The sequence below is a fragment of the Aegilops tauschii genome, chromosome 5, assembly GCF_002575655.3.
Source record: "Aegilops tauschii subsp. strangulata cultivar AL8/78 chromosome 5, Aet v6.0, whole genome shotgun sequence".
Taxonomy (NCBI): Eukaryota; Viridiplantae; Streptophyta; class Magnoliopsida; order Poales; family Poaceae; genus Aegilops; species Aegilops tauschii.
In genome coordinates, this window is record NC_053039.3 from 566,017,819 (window position 1) to 566,041,412 (window position 23,594).

At 45.4% G+C, this 23,594-nt stretch overlaps 1 protein-coding gene and 1 pseudogene across 3 annotated transcripts; both read right to left on the bottom strand.

Moving 5' to 3' along the window:
* Nucleotides 1–5,713: 5,713 nt before the first annotated feature.
* Nucleotides 5,714–7,798, bottom strand: LOC109736145 (uncharacterized). 3 transcript variants are annotated; one of them, XM_073498453.1, is made up of 4 exons: nucleotides 7,427–7,637; nucleotides 7,015–7,091; nucleotides 6,685–6,890; nucleotides 5,714–6,349 (listed from the first exon to the last, which is right to left on the bottom strand). In XM_073498453.1, the coding sequence occupies exon 4, from the start codon at nucleotides 6,143–6,145 to the stop codon at nucleotides 5,816–5,818; it is 330 nt and encodes a 109-aa protein (XP_073354554.1). In that variant the 5' UTR covers nucleotides 6,146–6,349; nucleotides 6,685–6,890; nucleotides 7,015–7,091; nucleotides 7,427–7,637; the 3' UTR covers nucleotides 5,714–5,815. The 3 variants fall into 3 exon arrangements, 2 of the variants coding, with proteins under 2 accessions (XP_073354554.1, XP_073354555.1); XR_012183451.1 differs by lacking the exon at nucleotides 5,714–6,349 and adding an exon at nucleotides 6,383–6,598 and having other exon boundaries at nucleotides 7,427–7,751; XM_073498454.1 differs by lacking the exon at nucleotides 7,015–7,091 and having other exon boundaries at nucleotides 5,714–6,598; nucleotides 7,427–7,798.
* Nucleotides 7,799–8,265: 467 nt separating this feature from the next.
* LOC109736143 (uncharacterized) lies at nucleotides 8,266–11,136 on the bottom strand (annotated as a pseudogene).
* Nucleotides 11,137–23,594: the final 12,458 nt, after the last annotated feature.

The window sequence follows — 23,594 nt, forward strand, 5'->3', positions numbered from 1 at the left end:
TGATTTCTGCTCTTAATTTCCCTATGTACAGTATGGAAACAGAGTCTAGCTACTGCTACTACTGTGAACATATCTCACCTGACCCGAACAGGGAGCCCGCCGCTGATGGATGCCATCAGCCCCGGAGCGAAACATGGACACGGTGGTCTTTTCTCCAACCACCTCCAAGTCTGACTGCTTCACCACTGCCACCATCACGGTCTTCATCTCCAGCACGGCGAGCTCCTTGCCGAGGCAAACGCGGAACCCAGCCTAGAACACCGGGTACCTGTAAAGGCTCTCCTGCACGAACCTCCCGCTGGCGCCCGTCAGACACTACTCCGGCCAGAACTTCTCGCGCTGTCGTCGCTCCAAATGGGTGGCATGCATTCCACGGTGTATAGGTGGTACATCACGCGCGCGCCGGCGGTCCGCGGACGGCCAGCTCCCCCACTGTCGTCGACGGCAGCCGCCCCTTGCGCTCCACCACCAGCCCGTACTCCCGGCTCCTGCTGATTTCCACCACCTCCCCGATCACGTTTCCGGCCACTACACACTCCTCGAACCGCACCGCGTCGCCCATCCTCTGACGGAACTCCGCAACGGCGGCCTTGTCAAGCTCATGCGTGCAAGCATCTGCTCCTTCATGGAACGGACGCAGCGTGACCTCCGTGTGCTCCTCGCTGTCGGCCTTCCCATCAAGGAATTGGACGACCGTGATCTGCACGCCGGGGTGCTCGCCATCCGGGCTCTCCTGCTCACCACTGCTGAAGCCGCGCACGGGGCCTCTCCTCCGATTAACGGCGCACCACTCGGGCCGAGATTCTCGACTCCGTCGACGCTGCCGTGGCCGTGGCCGGTGTGCTAGCGCTTGTGTAAGGGCAGCACGATGAGGGAGATGCGCTTGTCCTTGATGGCGTCAGCGAAGTCGTTGTGCATGGTGTAGAGTGCGGAGACGGCTGTCGAATTTGCACCGATCGGGCGCTCGCTCTTGGCGACGCACCACGAGTCCACCATGATGCCCGCCACACCGGCGCTCTTCAGCACCGCCAGGGACGCATGCACCGGCGCGCTCTCGTCCTTGCGCACCGTGTGTTGCAGCAGCATCACGAACACCGCTTGCCGGCCACGTCCGAGTCCGAGTGCTCCACCTCCTACTGGTCCGACGCAATCGCCTGCCGCGTCGCGTCCATCTCTGACGTTTGCAACCTCATGCTTTGTGCTGGTGGCGGCAGAGACAAGGAACACCATGGCACGCGCGGCACACCGGTCTCTTCTTCACGAAGAGATGGAAGGTGGAGGCGACGCACGGAGGGGAACGGGAGGGGAGGAGGTGAGGAAGGAACTGGCGGGTGAGAGAGCTTTTTATAGCCGCGTGAAAGGCGGCGGAGCGGTGTCGCTGGGTTCGTCCGGATCCACGAGAGAGATCTAGAGCAGACCAAACAAACAGCAGATTCAGAGGTTGTGTCTAGAATTAACACGACATGCAGAATTGCATGCACACACGTGGTCATGCCACGCCAATTCAGCATGCAACAACCGACTAGGGTCTGTCTAGATCTCAATCGGCTTAGACTTCGCGACTGACGTCATATATAAATTAGATCGCACGATTTAACTCCGTCGCATGCCTGGAGTAAGTTTCCCTGTACGTTTTGTGTTGGCCTTTGTTGGCTCACCACGTGGGCTGCTGTTGGGCTGTGTTGACATTGTTCATTTGTTGTGCCTGAGTTTTTTTGTTTTTTTATTTGTGCTTTTTACTGGAGTTGCTAGAACATTGTCCCGTTGGTGTATTGCTACACAACACAAATGTAGCTCTTATTTTTTACGCTAGCATTGCCAATGCTCTGTTCCTTCTTTTTATGTCATCTTGTTTCTTTTTTAATCTTTTTTACAAAAAAAATTTGTATTTTTAAATGATAAAGAAATATTTAATGCAACAAAGAAAAAATAAAAACAAACAAAATATAAAGAAGAAGACAATTTAATTGTCTGTGAGCAACGAATAACTATATGTGGCCGACTAGTGTGCAAATGGGTATCAATATTATTTTGGAAGGGGAAAAAGTAATTTTCATGCGAATAACATGTAATTGTGTTCGATCGAGGACATGCAATTGCATGCGGCTGACATGTGTGCAACTCGGTAGCCAAACAAGCAACTCATGTGGCCAACGTGTATGCCACCTGATGGCAAATATTAAAAAAAATGTTAAGTTTGCTGGCAAATATTTAAAATACGAATTTGAATCTTCCCTCGTCCCTTACAAAACAATCAAGAGTTGCAATATCTTTGAAGACATGCAATTATAGTCGGACGACGCTTGCACTTGCGTGCATAGTAGCAACTGCAATTGCCTTCCTTCACCCGGACAGAACAATACTGAGTTGGAGTTGCAATCAGAAGACGCACATGCAATTGCGTAACTATTGAAACACATGCAATTTGCAGTCGGGGCGAAGCTTGCAGTTGCGTGCCTACTAGCAAACTCCCTTCACAACAGCATTAAAAATGTGTCCGAGGATCTGGGCAAGTAACTCTTCTCTCCTTTAATATGCTCCTTTTTTGAGAAAATAAGCTCTGCTATCAGAATCAGATACAAAAAACAAAAAATAATTTTTTTCTTCATCCTTGGAAAAACAAAAAAAATGCAAAAAGAAAAAAAGGAAAAAATGTGTATGTTTTCAAAAAATAAGAAAAAAAACACAAACTGGTTGTGAGATCGGGTGCTTGATTTGTGTTTGCGGGAATGCAACTGGCCCACCCCCTCCGACAGAACAAAAAAGTCCAGTTGCGGTCGGGTTATGAGACATGCAGTTGCGATCGGGTGCGACACTTGCAGTTGCATTCCTAGTGTCGTACATGCAACTGGCCCACCCCTCTCCCGCCGCCCCCTCTGACAAAATAAAGGTTCAATTGCAACCATGTTCGAGGACATGCAGTTGCGGTCGGGTGCGGCGCTTGCAGTTGCAGGGATGTTGTCGAGCTTGCAACTGGCCCACCCCCTCCGACAGAACAAAAAAGTCCAGTTGCGGTCGGGTTACGAGACATGCAGTTGCGGTCGAGTGCGACACTTGCTGTTGCATTCCTAGTGTCGGACATGCAACTGGCCCACCCCTTCTCCCGCCGCCCCCTCTGACAAAGTAAAGGTTCAATTGCAACCATGTTCGAGGACATGCAGTTGCGGTCGGGTGCGGCGCTTGCAGTTGCAGGGATGTTGTCGAGCTTGCAACTGGCCCACCCCCTCCGACAGAATAAAAAAGTCCAGTTGCGGTCGGGTTACAAGACATGCAGTTGCGGTCGGGTGCGACACTTGCAGTTGCGGGGGTTGTGTTATTGTTGACACATATACATATTTAATACAATAGCTAATGATTAAGTAGGAAACTCACATGCTAAATGTTAATAATTGCGGGCTTCAAAACGGCCCAAGAACAATGACAAAAAACCAAAAAAAAAAGAAGAAAAAAGCTACGGCTATCGTGTGGCTAGAAATATTCAACTGGTACGCTAAAATATTAAAAAAATTACATCACAAAAAATATAAAAATAAAAATAATGACTTACTGGAAATTTGCTTAACTCACGTTGCACATTGAAAAAGATAGTGCAACTAGACAATAAAAAAGAATTTAAAAGAGAAAACAAGAATAAAGAAGCAATGATAGATGATATTTTTAGTACATAGATAAATTATGAAGAAAAAAATAAAAATAGAAGTGAAATAAACACATAGATTACGCAACAACAACAGAAACACACTTTTTCAAGTAAAAAACATGACCACTTGCACAGAAGGAGAAACACCTATACTACAAAGAGAGTACGGAGAGAGGAGTGTTTGTGACAGTACCCCTTCCGCTCCCTAAGTCACAGACAGTAATGGTGACAACTTCCCTTTCTCTCTCTTTAGTGGTAAAAGTTTACAAAAGAAACAAAAAGAATAAAAAGCAAACAACAAAAAAGGGCCGAACACCTGCACAGCCCACGGGCAAACCCCAGCCCCCGCCACAACTGAGAAAAACAATGAAACGGACGGGATAAACAGGCCAGACTCACGCTTTAACAGGCCGAACTGAGAAAAAGACACTGAGCTGCGCGAATCTTAAAGCAACAAGGATCCAAAGGTTGAGGCGTCGACTGAGAGTCGACTGATTTTTAGCAGCTCCGATATAGTATAAAAGAAACGAATCAACGCCCGTCAATCCAGTCAACATCCAACGCCCCCACCAAAAATCGCTAGATGCATCCGAGTAGCTACCCCTCCAAATCCCCCAATAATAACACGTGTTAATCCCTGATTGATTGACTTAAGGCAGTAAAAAAATTCAAAACAACCACAACAAAGAATCCTCGCTTGGTTTAGTATATTTAGAATTACGATCGTCGTGGCGAAGCAGGAAGGCGGCGGAGACGGAATGGCAAAGGAGAAGGTAGTGGAGCTCGGCGGCCATCCAAGGCGGAGTGTGCCTGGAGCCTGGAGGATGAAATACATGTAGATCATCAAACTAGGTATGCACACCAGGAGCTTGGAGGAGGTACGCGCGGCGTCAGACAGGAGGACTCCGTTGCCTTCCTCTACCTGTGTCGGGTACCTCCTACTACCTCCGTTGCCTCCCTTCACCTCCAATGGGAACCTCCCGCAGAGGCGAATGACTCCTACCGCTAGCTGCTGGGAACCAATTGCAGACGCCATTGACTCACTCTACCACCGCCGGGAACAACCTAAGACGCGGACGCGGCTGCGTCGCACAATCTCAGACTGAAAGCAACTGCAGAGGCGGCTTCCTCCCCACGCTAGTCGCTGGGAACCAACTGTAGATGTCGCATAGACTGTCTTCCAGCGTCACAACACTGTCTGCGGCCTTCGGTGATGCGTAGGAGCATCACCGGTCGGCATGGTGCAGCGATGCGGGGCGTCGGTGCTGCGACGGAGCATCACCGGGCGGCGAGGTGCAGTGACGCGAGCTGCAATGGAGCAACATCGGGGGTCGTCGGTGGTGCGACGAAGCATCACGGGGTGTGCGGTGTCGTGATGGAGCTCCTTGTAGCGTCGCCGAGGGAGGCGTGCTGGTCTGGAGCTGTAACGAAACATCATTGCGTTGTCTTGAGCTCTGACGAATAAGGGTCGCGCTGCACCGTCTGCCAAGGCTATTGGATGCGACGACTGCCAGTAGTTGCGAGCGGGGAGAGCACGGGTCGAGGGGTCCTGCGAGGCGTGTGTGAAAGAATCTAGCGACTGTGAAGCCTCACATCGGACGGTGCACAAGGCGACTTATAACGTGGGAGGATCAGTCGGATGATGGGTAGCATCTGCCCAAAAAATTGGAGACGAAATAAATGTAGCAAGAGAAAAATCTCATCTTATGCCATGAGAGAGACGGCTTACGATTGAACACATTCAAGTGCATCGTGGTTTTATAAGCACTATATCATCGTATGCGAGAATGCAACGACGGACAAATGACAACAAGATGGGATGTCATGTTGAAATAAAGAACATGGATCTATTGGTTTCTTGACTCATGATTATTTGGGTTACGGGCATGTGATATGTTTTTCTTCCGTTGCACCTCTGCCAAACTAAGCCTACTTCTGAATAAATACAAAACCGGCAATTGCTTGACGGATAGGTCTGGGTGGTGTAGTAGGTTAGAGCATCTATAGTCGGATATGTCAAATATGGCCCCTCAAACGCACGCGGAGGGCGCGTCTGCGGACAGTGATCGGGCATGCCTCAAATTTGACTAGTTGCAGAACATCTCATTCTAGATTTTTAAATCCATACAAAGACATGCAAACGAAATAAACCTACATACTACGTCGATCACCTAGCTACTCATCGTCGGAGATATCGACAATCTCCGTGCCCGACTCCGGCAGCATTGGCGGCAGTTGCAGCTCTGGCTCCTCCGGCTGCTTGGCTCCGGCCTCCTCCTTCGCTATCTCCGCGCCGGCTTCGGCGAAGAGTGCGTCGGACGCCGCCTGCTTCTGCTGGAGGAACGCCGGGTTGGCCTTCACATAGGCCTCATCCTGGATGGACTTCAGGATGGCCTGCTGCTCCACCATCTCGTCGGACTGGGTGACGGCGAACTCCGCCGCCACCTGCTCCATGTTGAAGCCTAGCAACTGTTGCTCTAGCTGCTCCGCCTCCTCCACCTCCATCGAAGCCAGCTACTCCTCCTCTTCCCCGGCTGCTCCTCCTCGTCCGGCTCCGGCGAGTCCGGAGGCAGCCCGACAGTGATGCGGGCGGCGCACGCGACTTGTCTTGCCCGGATCTCATGCCAGATCTTGTAGCGGCGCTCCGGTGTGAGCATTGCGCAATGGCGGACCCAGGATTCGCTGACGCCCCAGGCGAGAAACTAAGGGCTAAAAACGACCCCAAAAAAATTCAGTTTCAAGTCATACAAAAGTCAATCTATGTTGCATTACTAATAAAAAACCATACATAATATTCAATGGCAACATTTGTTCCATGATGGGTCAACTAATAAAGCGAGACAAATCAAAAGACAATATATAGCATACATAGATGATACAAACGATTGATACCAAATCAAAGGATTGGTTGACCTGAGCCTCCCATGACTACATCTTCAATAGTAGAAGAAGCTAAACCTTCAATCATATATTTTGAAATGCAAATCAATGCATAATATAGCAGGTAAAACTAGTTAATAACAAATGCAAAAGTGAAAACTTACGTCGGACGAGGCAAAAGGCCTTTGCGTGTGCGATAACCTTGAAATCGCTTGATGACCTTTCATTCTTCAATACTAACACATGCATCTCGCTCAATGTAACATACCATTCTATGATTCATCCAATCATCACTCATTTTGTTCCTCAATCAGGAACATGCTCAACTGCCATGAATCTCTCAATCACCTCCCCTTGTTTTCCGAGATACCTACATAAGACAAGGGAGCATGATTAATATATAAAACTATAAGAAAATACACCTACAAGGCTACAATAACACACACACACACACACATACAATACGAGCAAAGGTACTGGTGTCAAACACATACCCATTTACTCCATAGATCAGCAGCATAACTTGAAAAAAAGAATTCAGTGTCTTGTTTCGTTTACTCATCTTGACTTCCTGTAATATTACATATAAACAAAAAATACTAGATGTCTAAATCAGTTTCCACATCTAACAAACAGTGGCAATGTAGCATCAAGCAACAACATTGACATCTAGCAACGAAAATCATCATCAAACAGTTTACAATGGCATCTGGGAACAAAAACAATTTACAGTGGCATCTAGAAACAAAAATTTGAGCTTCCTTTCGAAGTTCAAAACCAAGTATATATATTTGATCTTATACATGTCCTTAAGAACTAGTGGTCAGCGCAAAAACTTCTAAACTTCACTCCAGGGAAACCAGCTAGATCAGCAGCATAACTAAGAAATGATGGTGATGGCGCTACCTTGGATTCGGAGGTGAAGCAGGCGGGCCAGCGGCGTCTGAAGTGATCAGGGGCTCAAGGCGGTGGGCGGCGTGGGAAGAGAGGAGGTTCGGGCGGCGGCGTTGTAGGCGAGGACGACGGCATCAGTGACCTCGGTTGTCGGGGGCGACGTAAGGCGCGGAGGAGAAAGGGGAAGCTCGGAGGCAAGGATTTGGGAAGGACGGTGGAGCCGATCCGCCGGACGGAGGAGAGAAGGGATTCCGGTGGCCGGAGATTCCTCGGGCGGCGGCGGGCAGAGGAGGGCCAATCCTAGGGTTCGTCCTGGTCGGGGGCGTCTGGTTTGTCCAGACCGGCTCTGTTCGTGTGGCAGCAAAGCAGGCAATGGCTGGGCTTACAAGTGGGCTGCGCCCCAGGCCAAACCTTATTCTTTTTTTAAATATGGGCTGAGGAAAATTCCAACGCCCCAGGCAATGGCCTGGGCTGCCTGGGGCCCAGATCCGCCCATGGCATTGCATAGTAGGTGATCTTCCTCCGAACCATGGCGGAGTGCCGGAGCGTGGGCAGAGCGTCGGAGCGGGAGAGGGAGGAGGTGGATGGCCTCGGACTGGCGGCACGGGGGGAGGGAGGTGGATGGACTAGGGTTGCGGGACTCAGGCCGGGTTAAACAGGCGGATTTGCTCTCGGGCGGCGAGCCGGAGCAACGCCACGCGGCGTTCACACCACGGCGACGGAGGAGGCGTCCGTCGGACCGCTGGTTTTCCGGGCGAGTCCGTGTGGGACCCCTTCGTCAGTCTTATGTGGCGGACGTGTCCGGGCGCCCCCATATCCGCCCCATATTTGGGCTGGATATGAGGGGTGCCGGTCAGCCCGGGCGTTTGAGGGGGCCGCTTGGGGTCAGAAATCGTGACCGGTCAGTGACCGGGCGGCCCGCCCGGGCGTATAAGGCGGGTTTGGGGCGCCCGGCTGTAGATGCTCTTATCATGTTAGTCTCACACACTAAAGGTCCCCAGTTCGAACCTGGGCCCAGACATTATTTTTTTGAATTTGCATTTGCAGATACTCATACAGAAATCCTATCTATTTTAACTTGTAGCGAACTTTTTTTTTTTGCGAATAACTTGTAGCAAACTTTGCTTAACCTTTTGAACAAAATTTTGGTAATTCTAATATTCTGCACTTGTTCCCGACAGAAAAGGTTGTCGAATACAATAACTCTTAGTAGATAACTGTTTCATAAATAAAACACAACATAAAAGTTGTAAAACGTTGCTTGCAACCGTAATCGTTCATTGAGGAAATATTTTTCTGATACATGCTTTGCACACTGTACAAGCTTTTGAACATCTTGCCTTCTGGTCCCTAAGTTAACTGCAATTGTCCCCGCCTGTGTTCCAACAAGCTCAGATACAATTTGAGGCTCTTCCAAAATGTCGTCTGCTTCGTATCCAGATAAATGTAGATCTGAAGCACTTAGTGTGATACGCTAAGGATAAATGGCAGGGAAGTCAGAAGCGAAGCATGGCAAGTCCAGGACAGATACTCCTGGGATTACCATCAGTTGATCTTTTGTTTCTAAAGCCATCGCCACCGAGTCATCAAAATATTTTCCATTCTCACTCAACTGAGCTCTTGCAGCATCTAAAGACGACAGTAGGAGGTAACTCGGGCTTGAGCTTTGGAGCAACTGAATGCAGTGGCTCACTTTATCTGCATCAACCAGACCTCCAGCCATGTGAAGCATCGAGGACTGTGTAAGAGAGCTCAGAACCTTGTGCATTGATTCACAGCCAAGTCAGCACCTTGCTCAATCGCCGTGCTTGGAAAACTGTCATGGAACCTGAAGTGCGCATCATGAGCCTCGTCAAGTCAACTATAACCGAAATGTAAGGGATGGCAAACATCGACGATACCTTGCACATCGCTGCATATGCCATGGTAGGTCGGTGAAGTAACAAGAACAACACCTACTTTCTTCCCATCCTTCTGGAGTTCGTTCAGTGGCGGCGTAACACACCAGTAATGTCTCACATAGAACTGTACTTGGGCACATCACCTGACAGAATCAGGGCAGAGATCACTGAAATGTGACAGTTTCGAGGCACAACGATGTAGTCACCGGGGCAGCAGGTGCCCATCACAGCGGCCTGGATTCCACAGGTACGCCTGTTGACTAGGAACCACATCTTAGATGATCCAAACAGTTGAGCTGCCCGGTTCTGAGCATCCAAAATCACACCCTTAGGGTAGAAGAGGTCATCCAGCTCAGGTAGCTCGGGCAAGTCATGCAAAAACGCCCCCGCGCCAATTAGGTTCGACAATGAAGATGGAACAGCTTTCCCTTGGTTGTGTCCAGGGAAGTGAAAGCAAGACACGTCTTCGGCTGCAGTTGATTCCAGTGCCTGAACCAGAGGGGCAAAACCATATTGGGAAGCTCCTGAAGGTTCAGCAAGTGTAGCCTCAGTTTAAGATATTCTTGGCTTGTTCCATGAAGTGTCACAATGTGCTATGACATGCCGGCTGGGTGATTCCTGCGAGACTAAAGAAACTTTGGATTGGCACATGAGATGGAAGAAGGTGGAGATGAACATACACTTGACTCGTTAGCATGATCGATCAAAGATTGCAAAGTAGGTAATCTGTGTTGTAATCACGAACAGTGTCGGACAACGCAAACTAGAAAGCATCTTCAGTTAAGCAGTGTCTGAATGAAAGTAACACATTCATCAGTAGGAGCACACTAGAACAGAGCTGGCCGGCTCCCAAGAGTTCATGGTCATGCCCAGTTCAGACCATAGCGGCATCCAGAAGCGCTTGCGGGCTTGCGGCCACAAAACTAGTGTTGTGTTGGCCAGCCGGACTATAGCAAGCAATTCGACAAACAGGTTGTGGGCACTGGAGTAGAAGGCGCTGAGACTAACACCATTGCAGATCGAGGAAGGCGAGGAGGAGAGGAGGATACCGTGCGTAAAGATGGAGGCGCGCGCGGTGAGCGGAGTACCGGAGGAGGAGGTGGTGGTATGCTGCTGGGAGGAAGAAGCATGGCCGACTGTCTAGTCGTGGTCGAACTTGAAGCAGAGTGATTTTTTTTTTTGAGTAACACTCGAAGCAGAGCGATGTGCAGGGGGGAGGAGGGTAATCTGATGTAGTGGTATTATGGGCCGTCCCATTTCCGGCCCAAGTTTGAGTTGATTTTGCGCCAGCGTTAAGAAGGCGCGGACGCGCACGACGCCCGCCCTTGTCCTCTCCCTGGCCCGCCTCCCCTCCTCACTCGTTTCCCACTCCTCGCTGCCCTAGCCGCCGCCGCCCATTTTCCGGTCGTACGACACCAGGCACAACCGCCGCATCCAACAACTTCCCCACCTTGGATTTTTCTTGCTGGCTTTGAAAAAAAAATAGACAGTTACACCTCTTAAATATAAAAAATTTAAGGTAAAGATGGCCGCGAACTTAAAAAATGTTTGAAAAATATGCTCTTAAATTAATAAATGTTCTCGAGTACAAAATGCGCACATTGAAAAACAATCTCAAAATTTGAAAGATGTTCTCTAATTTAAAATGTTCTGGAATACTGAAAATGTTCCCCAATTCAAATAATTAATTGAATTAAAAGTGCACATTTTTTAGAATTTGAGAACCTTTTTCTGAAAATAAAAGGAAACAAAAAAAGGAAAGAAAAGGGGGAAAATAAGAAGAAAAAGGTAAACACAGGTGTAGAAAAAGAAAGAAAAAACTAAGGCAAACATTCTAGAACGTTCTGAAGACCTGGAAAATTTACAGTTAAAATCTTCCCACGTTAGCAAAATGGGCCTGTCCGGTTAGTCGCTCTCCTGGTGAAATCTGTGCGATTGGTAGATTATTTGTTGCGATAAGCGGCAAATAGGATTTGGCCCCCCTTGAGATAATCACGTCGTTGCCAAAATTTGCTTGACGTGTTGAAAATTTTGGAACAACCCACGAGAGATCTAAGCCCACCTATAACTCTCTATGTACTCCCTGTGTATTTTCGACTTGCACCGCAAAAACCCGAGATCTTCTACCCTCTAGTTTAGGGTTTTCGCCTCTGGCGGCGTCTCCATCGCCGCCTAGAGATCATGGCCTATCGCAGGTCCGCCCTCGGCCAAACTATTTGCCTGGCCTGTGGTGTGTTCTCAGAGAAGATCGCACGGCTCATCAGTAGTTGGCACGCAGTCGAAGGGGCAAACCCTAGATGGCGGCTCAGGCGGGTTCGTCTACTACGGGATGTATGGGGAAGAATCTGGAGGAGATGCTGCAACACCTGGATCTTCAGGATGATGAGTTGGATAACGTGGTTGTGGGGGAGGAGGATCTGAAGAAATACGAAGCGGATGCAAGGTGGTTGGTGACCGGGAAGGTAAACACGACCCGAATCTTTAGCTCATCGGCGATGTTTGAAACCATGAAGTCAATATGGGGACTAGCGCATGTGCCCAAGTATAGAGAGGCTGGAGAGAATCTTTATATCTTCCAGATGTTTTGCTTGGGGATTGGAAGAAGGTGGTCCATGGAGGACCGTGGCTGTTTAGAGGGATGGGGATGCTCATTGAAGACTACGACGGCAAGCAGGAACCAACCTCCTATGTTTTTGATGGCCTTTATGTTTGGGCTTAGATTCACAATATACCAGAGCTGTACAGGAAAACTGAGGTAATGGATCAACTGGCACGACACATTGGTCGGGTTAAGGAAACTCAACCCTCTCCAAGGCTCTTCTACGAGGGAGACTATGTCAGAGTACGAGCAAGGTTTCTGGTGAACAAACCTCTTACAAGGGTGACGCCGCTGAATATTGCGGGAGAAGGAAGGAAGTTCCTCCCTGTCAAGTACGAGAAAATCCCTTACTTTTGTCAAGTTTGTGGCTTCATGGGTCATAACCATGAGGAGTGTGGAGATGGAGTTTGGGAGGCTAAAGACAAGCAGTGGGGAAGATGGATGCTAGCACAGAGAAGGGAGACAGTACCAGAGCAGCAAGGGGGAGGCCGTGTCCCACGAGGTAGCCGTTCAGGGGGTCGAGGCAGAGGAAGGACAGGCAGGGGGGTCCCCCCGGCTCGTCCAAGATCACCATGAAAATGGTCATCCCAAGAGGCCGGACTGGATGAGGAAGCGGAGGATGGGGAAGACGTCACAAGCCCACTAAAACCAGCAGCTACAATGGAGGAGGAGCATGGAGTAGGATATCCTACGGCACGCAGAAATCTGAATTTTGCCTTGTCTGATATCCCGTCTGACCATGATCTGCACTTGAATGGTACGACACAGGGGTCTGGAGCAAATAGTACACCACCACTGGTTGATAAACAAGCCCTAGTGGTTGTCCCGCCACTCCCTCCAGCATATGTCTCTCCCAGAGACGCAAAGAAGGCAAGGAAATCAGAATCACCAACGAAGCAGAGCAAGAATAAGATGGCATTATTGGCGGGATCCGAGCCGGGGCACCGCCAGGCCCAATGAAAATCCTAAGTTGGAATTGTCATGGGATTGGCGATCCCGCGACAGTTCGAGAGCTCCGCGACTTAGTGGAGATCAGTTCGCCTGCTATCTTGTGTTTAGTTGAAACTCAGTTGCAAAAGAGTCGTGTTGAAGGTCTTCGTTTTTCTTTAGGCTATGATTTTAGTTTTGGAGTTGGTAGTAGTGGCCGCAGTGGCGGAATTTGTATCTTTTGGAAAAATCCCTTGGATGTTGCAATAAAGAACTTTTCTGAGTATCATGTGGATGCCTGGGTCACAGAACCGGGTAAGAACCAGTGGAGACTGTCATGCTTTTATGGTGAAGCAACCCGAAGTCTTCGATACAAGACATGGGATACCATGAAGAGGCTGAGCGGAGAGAGCTCCCTCCCATGGATGTGCATTGGAGATTTCAACGAGATCCTCAGGCCGAACGAGCAACATGGCCCTAATGCACGTGATAGTGCACAAATTGAAGCATTCCGAGAAGTAGTCGATGTATGCGGACTTGCCGACCTGGGGTACCGTGGGTTGGACTGGACGTGGGAGAAGAAGGTCGCAGGGGGCATTATTGCCGCGCTCGTCTTGACAGAGCCTTGGCTTTGGCTTGTTGGTCGACTCTTTTCCCTTTTGCTACTATCGAGCACCTCACAGTGGCAAAGTCAGATCACTGTCCTATACTTCTGGTTACCGAACTTGTTGATACAAGTGTACGTGCGAAATAAAAACAGTTCCGCTATGAGTGCATGTGGGAACGAGATTCAAGGTTTGGGGATGTTCTTGCTGATGCCTGGACCTCAGCCGGACGAGCCCAGACCATTTCAGCATTGTCAGATAAGTTGGCTACCGTCGCGGGTCGTCTGCAACGATGGGGTCGCACCACCTTTGGTGCGGTCCTGGCGGAACTGCGATCTCTATGGCAACAACTTCAGTTGTTGCGCTCGCTCCCAAATCGAACAGGGCCGTCTGCCGAGGAAGACAGGGTAGAAACCCGGATGGTGGAGTTATGTTTACGAGAGGAAATTATGTGGCGCCAGCGGGCACACATCCAATGGCTAGCGGAAGGCGATAGCAACACGAAATTTTTCCACCGCAAAGCCAGCGCCCGTAAAGCAAAGAATCGTATAGTTGAGCTGCAGCGTGTTGATGGCGGATATGGCCACAAATTTCTACAGTAATCTGTATGCTACAGAGAGCACGGTTGGGATTGAGGAAGTTCTATCTCACACCCCAACCAAGGTTGATGTTGCAATGAACACCACGCTTAATGCTCGGTATAGCAAGGCTGATGTAAAATTGGCTTTGTTCCAGATGTTTCCCACAAAGGCTCCAGGGCCTGACGGCTTCCCAGCACATATTTTTCAGCGGCATTGGGAGTTGTGTGGTGATGAGGTTACTGATATGGTGCTTTGATTTCTTAATGGAGAGGATTCCCTGGAGGAGATAAACAAAATGTTCATCGTACTTATTCCCAAGATTGCTAGTCCAAAAAATTTAGCACAGTCTTGACCGATTAGCCTCTGCAATGTGATCTTCAAGATCGTGTCAAAGGTTTTGGCTAACCAGTTCAAGCTCATTCTCCCCGACATCATCTCTGAGGAACAGTCATCATTTGTACCAGGACGTCTCATTACTGACAATTTCATCTCGGCCTATGAATGCCTGCATTATATGAAGAGGAAGAAGCTGAAGGGCAACAAATTTTGTGCCCTAAAACTTGATATGATGAAAGCTTATGATAGACTCGAGTGGAACTATCTAAAGAGAGTTATGCTTAAGTTAGGGATCATCCCACGTTTCACAGAGATAGTGATGAGGTGTGTCACATCTGTCTCGTTCTCGGTCATCTTTAACAGAGGGAAGCAAGAGGAATTTAGGCCTTCTCGAGGTCTAAGACAGGGTGATCCGATACTGCCATACTTATTCTTACGGCGGCAGCGGGTGCCCCCCAGGTAAATCACCTCCTTTTTGCTGATGATAGCCTTCTATTTTTTGACGCTACACCTGAGATGGCAAACAGAGTGGATCTCCTGCTACACAGATATTGTGCCGCTTCAGGGCAGTGAATAAACAAGGACAAATCTTCAATATTTATGGGCTGTTCGGAAACCTTAAGGCAGGAGGTCAAACAAATTCTTGCAGTCTAGGATGAGAAGCTATCCGATAAGTACCTTGGCCTCCCTGCCGACATGGGGAGAGCAAAGGAGGGGTCATTCAAGTACCTTAAGGACATGATTTGGAAGCAAGTCCAGGGCTGGATGGAGAAGGCGCTTTCAGTTGGAGGAAAGGAAGTGCTCATCAAGTTTGTTGCTCAAGCAATTCCCACGTACTCCATGTCATGTTTCAAACTGCCAAGGGGCTTGTGTCAACATATTAACGGTCTCGTGCGGAAGTTTTGGTGGGGATCAAAGAATGGTGAAAGGAAGACCGCCTGGGTCTCTTGGGAAGTTATGTCACAGCTCAAATTCATGGGAGGCATGGGGTTCCGCGATATTGAGCTTTTCAACTTGGCCTTGCTTGCAAGGCAAGCTTGGCGTCTTCTTCAAGAACCCAACTCTCTTAGTGCCCGGATACTGAAGGCGGTCTACTACCCCACATCCTCGATCCTTGAAGCGGCGGTGGGAAAGAATCCGTCATAGGTTTGGCGTTCAATAGTTGAAGGGAGGGACATGTTTAAACTGGGACTAGTGAAGCGGATTGGCTCGGCCGAGGATACAGATATCTGGCATGACAATTGGATTCCATGGTACTTCAAGCTCTGACCAGTGTGTGCTACCTCTTGAGCTTGCGTTGGTTTTTCCCTTGAAGAGGAAAGGGTGATGCAGCAAAGTAGCGTAAGTATTTCCTTTGAGAATCAATCCAGTAGGAGGCCACACGCAAGTCGCCTTATACCTGCACAAACAAATAAGAACCTTGCAACCAACGCGATAAAGGGGTTGTCAATCCCTTCACGGCCACTTGCAAAAGTGAGATCTGACAGAGATAATAAGATAATAATTTTTGGTATTTCTGTTGTATAGATTGAAAAGTAAAGATTGCAAAATAAAATAGATCGGAAACTTATATGATGGAAAATAGACCCGGGGGCCATAGGTTTCACTAGTGGCTTCTCTCAAGATAGATAAGTATTACGGTGGGTGAACAAATTACTATCGAGCAATTGATAGAAAAGTGCATAATTATGAGAATATCTAGGCATGATCATGTATATAGGCACCACGTCCGTGACAAGTAGACCGACTCCTGCCTGCATCTACTACTATTACTCCACACATCGATCGGTATCCAGCATGCATCCAGAGTATTAAGTTCATAAGAACAGAGTAACGCATTAGGCAAGATGACATGATGTAGAGGGATAAACTCAAGCAATATGATATAAACCCCATATTTTTATCCTCGATGGCAACAATACAATACGTGTCGTTTCCCTTTTTGTCACTGGAATCAAGCACCACATGGTTGAACCCAAAGCTAAGCACTTCTCCCATTGCAAGAAAGATCAATCTTGTAGGCCAAACCAAACTGATAATTCGAAGAGACTTGCATAGATAACCAATCATACATAAAAGAATTCAGAGGAGATTAAAATATTGTTCATAGATAATCTTGATCATAAACCCACAATTCATTGGATCTCGACAAACACACCGCAAAAGAATTACATCGAATAGATCTCCAAGAAGATGAGGAGAACTTTGTATTGAGATCCAAAGGGAGAGAAGAAGCCATCTAGCTAATAACTATGGACCCGAAGGTCTGAGGTAAACTACTCACACATCATCGAAGAGGCTATGGTGTTGATGTAGAAGCCCTCTACGACCGATTCCCCCTCCGGCGGAGCGCCGGAAAAGGCCCCAAGATGGGATCTCACGGGTACAGAAGGTTGCGGCAGTGGAAATAGGGTTTCGTGGTGCTCCTAGATGTTTTCGGGGTACGTGGATATATATAGGAGGAAGAAGTAGGTCGGTGGAGCTACGTGGGGCCCACGAGGGTGGGGGCACGCCTAGGGGGGCAGGCGCGCCTCCCTGCCTCGTGGCCTCCTCGTTCGTTTCTTGACGTCCACTCCAAGTCCTCTGGATCACGTTTCTTCCAAAAATGACGTTCCCAAAGGTTTCATTCCGTTTGGATTCCGTTTGATATTCCTTTTATGCGAAACACTGAAATATTTCAAAAAACATCAATTTGCACTGGGCCTTGGGTTAGTAGGTTAGTCCCAAAAATAATATAAAAGTGTATAATAAAGCCCATTAAACATCCAAAACAGATAATATAATAGCATGGAACAATAAAAAATTCTAGATACGCTGGAGACGTATCCAGCATCCCCAAGCTCAATTCCTGCTCGTCCTCGAGTAGGTAAATGATAAAAACAGAATTTTTGATGTGGAATGCTACCTAGCATACTCTTCAATGTAATTTTTCTTTATTGTGGCATGAATGTTCAGATCCGAAAGATTCAAGACAAAAGTTTAATATTGACATAAAAATAATAATACTTCAAGCATACTTACTAAGCAATTATGTCTTCTCAAAATAACATGGCCAAAGAAAGTTTATCCCTACAAAATCATATAGTTTGGCTATGTTCCATCTTCGTCACACAAGAATGCTCTCATCACGCACAACCCCGGTTTCAGCCAAGCAATTGTTTAATACTTTAGAATTTTCAAACTTCTTTCAACTTTCACGCAATACATGAGCGTGAGCCATGGATATAGCACTATGGGTGGAATAGAATAATATGATGGGAGTTATGTGGAGAAGACAAAAAAGGAGAAAGTCTCACATTGATGCGCCTAATCAATAGGCTAGGGAGATGCCCATCAATTGATGTGAATGCAAGGATTAGGGATTGCCATGCAACGGATGCACTAGAGCTATAAATGTATGAAAGCTCAACAAAAGAAACTAAGTGGGTGTGCATCCAACTTGCTTGCTCACGAAGACCTAGGGCATTTGAGGAAGCCCATTGTTGGAATATACAAGCCAAGTTCTATAATGAAAAATTCCCACTAGTATATGAAAGTGACAAAACAAGAGACTCTCTATCATAAAGATCATGGTGCTACTTTGAAGCACAAGTGTGGAAAAAGGATAGTAGCATTGCCCCTTTTTATTTCTTTCTTTTTTTCTTTTTTTTTCTCTTTTTTGGGCCTTCCTTTTTTTATTTGGCCTTTCTTCTTCTTTTTTTATTTGGGACAATGCTCTATTAATGATGATCATCACACTTCTATTTATTTACAACTCAATGATTACAACTCGATACTAGAATAAAATATGACTCTATATGAATGCCGCAGGCAGTGTACCGGGATGGGCAATGAATCAAGAGTGACATGTATAAAATAATATGCATGGTGGCTTTGCCACAAATACGGTGTCAACTACATGATCATGCAAGGTAATATGACAATCATGAAGCGTGTCATAATAAACGGAACGGTGGAAAGTTGCATGGCAATATATCTCGGAATGGCTATGGAAATTCCATGATAGGTAGGTATGGTGGCTGTTTTGAGGAAGATATAAGGAGGTTTATGTGTGATAGAGCGTATCATATCACGGGGTTTGGATGCACCGGCGAAGTTTGCACCAACTCTCAAGGTGAGAAAGGGCAATGCACGGTACCGAAGAGGCTAGCAATGATGGAAGGGTGAGAGTGCTTATAATCCATGGACTCAACATTAGTCATAAAGAACTCATATACTTATTGCAAAAATCTACAAGTCATCATAAACCAAGCACTACGCGCATGCTCCTAGGGGAAGGGTTGATAGGAGTTAACCATCGCGCGATCCCGACCTCCACATAAAGGATGACAATCAAAGAACACCTCATGTTTCAAATTTGTTACACAACGTTTACCATACGTGCATGCTATGGGACTTGCAAACTTCAACACAAGTATTCCTCAAATTCACAACTACTCAACTAGCACAACTTTAATATCACTATCTCCATATCTCAAAACAATCATCAAGTATCAAACTTCTCTTAGTATTCAACACACTTATATGAAAGTTTTTTATTATATCCATCTTGGATGCCTATCATTTTAGGACTAATTTTATAGCCAAAGCAAATTACCATGATGTTCTAGAGGACTCTCAAAATAATATAAGTGAAGCATGAGAGATCAATAATTTCTATAAAATAAATCCACCACCGTGCTCTAAAAAGATATAAGTGAAGCACTAGAGCAAAATTATTTAGCTCAAAAAATATAAGTGAAGCACATAGAGTATTCTAATAAATTCTGATTCATGTGTGTCTCTCCCAAAAGGTGTGTACAGCAAGGATGATTGTGGTAAACTAAAAAGCAAAGACTCAAATCATACAAGACGCTCCAAGATAACCACATATCATGTGGTGAATAAAAATATAGCATCAAGTAAAGTTATCGATGGACGAAGACGAAAGAGGGGATGCCTTCCGGGGCATCCCCAAGCTTAGGATTTTGGTTGTCCTTAGATTTTACCTTGGGGTGCCTTGGGCATCCCCAAACTTAGGCTCTTGCAACTCCTTGTTCCATAATCCACAAATCTTTACCCAAAAACTTGAAAACTTCACAACACAAAACTCAACAGAAAATCTCATGAGCTCCGTTAGCGAAAGAAAACAAACAACCACTTTAAGGTAATGTAACGAACTCATTATTTATTTATATTGGTGTTAAACCTACTGTATTCCAACTTCTCTATGGTTCATAACCTCCGATACGAGCCATAGATTCATCAAAATAAGCAAACAACACACGATAAACAGAATCTGTCAAAACAGAACAGTCTGTAGTAATCTGTATCATACGCAAACTTCCTGAACACAAACAAATCTACCAAAATAGGAAGACCTAGACAATTTGATTATTGATTTACTGCAATTGGAATCAGTATTTTATCACGTTCTGGTGATTTTTAACAATTGTTTTCGTGAGCAGAAAGTTTCTGACTTTTTCAGCAAGACCAAATAATTATCACCCAAGAAGATCCTATAGGTTTTACTTGGCACAAACACTAATTAAAACATAAAACCACATCTAACCAGAGGCTAGATGAATTATTTATTACTAAACAGAACGAAAAATCAAGAAACAAAAATAAAATTGGGTTGCCTCCCAACAAGTGCTATTGTTTAACGCCCCTAGCTAGGCATAAAATTGGTCCCTCAAGATTTTTTCGCATACATTTGGTCCCTCAAGTTCCCAAAAACAAGGATAGATCTAGGTATCATCATCTTTAGCATGCAATCCATAAGTGTCTGTCATAATAGATTCATAAGGTACTTTAATTTTCTTCCTAGTAAAGTGCTCCATGCCTTTCCCCTAATATTCCCTTCCTTCATATCAATAATTGCACCAATCGTTCTAAGGAAAGGTCTACCAAGAATAATAGGACATGTAGGATTGGAATCTATATCAAGAACAATAAAATCTATGGGCACATAATTCCTATTTGCAACAATAAGAACATCATTAATCCCTCCCATAGGTTTCTTAATGGTGGAATCCGCAAGGTGCAAGTTTAAAGAACAATCATCAAATTCACGGAAACCTAACACATCACACAAAGTTTTTGGAATCGTGGAAACACTAGCACCCAAATCACATAAAGCATAGCACTCATGATCTTTAATTTTAATTTTAATAGTAGGTTCCCACTCATCATAAAGTTTTCTAGGGATAGAAACTTCCAATTCAAGCTTTTCTTCATAAGATTGCATTAAAGCATCAACGATATGTTTAGTAAAAGCCTTATTTTGACTATAAGCATGAGGAGAATTTAGCACGGATTGCAACAAGGAAATACAATCTATTAAAGAACAATTATCATAATTAAATTCCTTGAAATCCAAAATAGTGGGTTCATCGCTATGTAAAGTTTTGACCTCTTCAATCCCACTTTTACCAATTTTTGCATCAAGATCTAAAAACTCCGAATTATTGGGACGCCTTTTAACTAAAGTTGACTCATCTCCAGTCCCATCATTATCAAGATTCATATTGGCTAACAAAGATTTAATAGGAGACACATCAATCACTTTTAGATCTTCATCCCTATTATCATGAAAACTAGAAGAACACGCTTTTACAAAGCAATCTTTCTTAGCACGCATCCTAGCGGTTCTTTCTTTGCATTCATCAATGGAAATTCTCATAGCTTTGAGAGACTCATTGATATCATGCTTTGGTGGAATAGATCTAAGTTTCAAAGAATCAATATCAAGAGAAATTCTATCCACTTTCCTAGCCAATTCATCAACCTTAAGCAATTTTTCTTCAAGCAAAGCATTGAAATTCTTTTGTGAAATCATAAATTCTTTAACACTAGTCTCAAAATCATAAGGAACCTTAGTAAAATTTCCATAAGAGTTGTTGTAGGAATTACCATAATTATTATTAGAGGAATTACTAGGAAACGACCTAGGATTAAAGTTTCCTCTATACGCGTTGTTACCAAAATTGTTCCTACCAACAAAATTCACATCCATAGATTCATTATTATTCTCTATCAAAGTAGACAAAGACATATCATTAGGATCAATAGGGGCACTCTTATTAGCAAAGAACTTCATAAGTTCATCCATCTTTCCACTCAAAACATTAATTTCTTCTATCGCATGAACCTTTTTACAAGTAGATCTTTCGGGGTCCCATTGAGAATAATTAACCATAATATTGTCTAGGAGTTTAGTAGCTTCTCCTAAAGTGATTTCCATAAAAGTGCCCCCCCCGCAGCCGAATGTAAAAGATTTCTAGAAGCAAAATTCAATCCGGCATAAAATTTTTGTATAATCATCCATAAATTCAATCCATGTGTAGGGCAATTACATATCATCAATTTCATCCTCTCCCAAGGTTGTGCAACATGCTCATGATCAAGTTGCTTAAAATTCATAATATCGTTTCTAAGAGAGATGATCTTAACGGGAGGAAAATACTTAGAGATAAAAGCATCTTTGCACTTATTCCAAGAATCAATACTATTTTTAGGCAAAGACGAAAACCAAGTTTTAGCACGATCTCTAAGCGGAAACGGAAATAGCTTCAATTTAACAATATCATTATCCACATCTTTCTTCTTTTGCATATCACACAAATCAACAAAGTTGTTTAGATGGGTAGCGGCATCTTCACTAGGAAGGCCGGATAATTGATCTTTCATGACAAGATTCAACAAAGCAGCATTAATTTCACAAGATTCAACATCGGTAAGAGGAGCAATCGGAGTGCTAAGAAAATCATTGTTGTTGGTATTGGAAAAGTCACACAATTTAGTATTGTCTTGAGCCATCGTGACAAACAAACAATCCAACACACAAGCACACAGGAAGCAAGCGAGAAAAAGGAAAACGGAAAAGAGGGCGAATAAAACGGCAAGGGTGAAGTGGGGGAGAGGAAAAGGAGAGGCAAATGGCAAATAATGTAATGCAAGGGGTAAGAGTTTGTGATTGGTACTTGGTATGTCTTGACTTGTGCGTAGACTCCCCGGCAATGGCGCCAGAAATCCTTCTTGCTACCTCTTGAGCTTGCGTTGGTTTTTCCCTTGAAGAGGAAAGGGCGATGCAGCAAAGTAGCGCAAGTATTTCCCTCAGTTTTTGAGAACCAAGGTATCAATCCAGTAGGAGGCCACACGCAAGTCGCCTTATACCTGCACAAACAAATAAGAACCTTGCAACCAACGCGATAAAGGGGTTGTCAATCCCTTCACGGCCACTTGCAAAAGTGAGATCTGATAGAGATAATAAGATAAATATTTTTGGTATTTTTGTTGTATAGATTGAAAAGTAAAGATTGCAAAATAAAATAGATCGGAAACTTATATGATGGAAAATAGACCCGGGGGCCATAGGTTTCACTAGTGGCTTCTCTCAAGATAGCATAAGTATTACGGTGGGCGAACAAATTACTGTCGAACAATTGATAGAAAAGTGCATAATTATGAGAATATCTAGGCATGATCATGTATATAGGCATCACGTCCGTGACAAGTAGACCGACTCCTGCCTGCATCTACTACTATTACTCCACACATCAACCGCTATCCAGCATGCATCTAGAGTATTAAGTTCATAAGAACAGAGTAACACATTAGGCAAGATGACATGATGTAGAGGGATAAACTCAAGCAATATGATATAAACCCCATATTTTTATCCTCGATGGCAACAATACAATACGTGTCGTTTCCCTTTCTGTCACTGGAATCGAGCACCACATGATTCAACCCAAAGCTAAGCACTTCTCCCATTGCAAGAAAGATCAATCTAGTAGGCCAAATCAAACTGATAATTCGAAGAGGCTTGCAAAGATAACCAATCATACATAAAAGAATTCAGAGGAGATTAAAAGTTGTTCATAGATAATCTTGATCATAAACCCACAATTCATCGGATCTCGACCAACACACCGCAAAAGAATTACATCGAATAGATCTCCAAGAAGATCAAGGAGAACTTTGTATTGAGATCCAAAGAGAGAGAAGAAGCCATCTAGCTAATAACTATGGACCCTAAGGTCTGAGGTAAACTACACACACATCATCGGAGAGGCTATGTTGTTGATGTAGAAGCTCTCCGTGATTGATTCCCCCTCCGACGGAGCGCCGGAAAAGGACCCAAGATGGGATCTCATGGGTACAGAAGGTTGCGGCGGTGGAAATAGGGTTTCGTGGTGCTCCTGGATGTTTTCTGGGTACGTGGATATATATAGGAGGAAGAAGTAG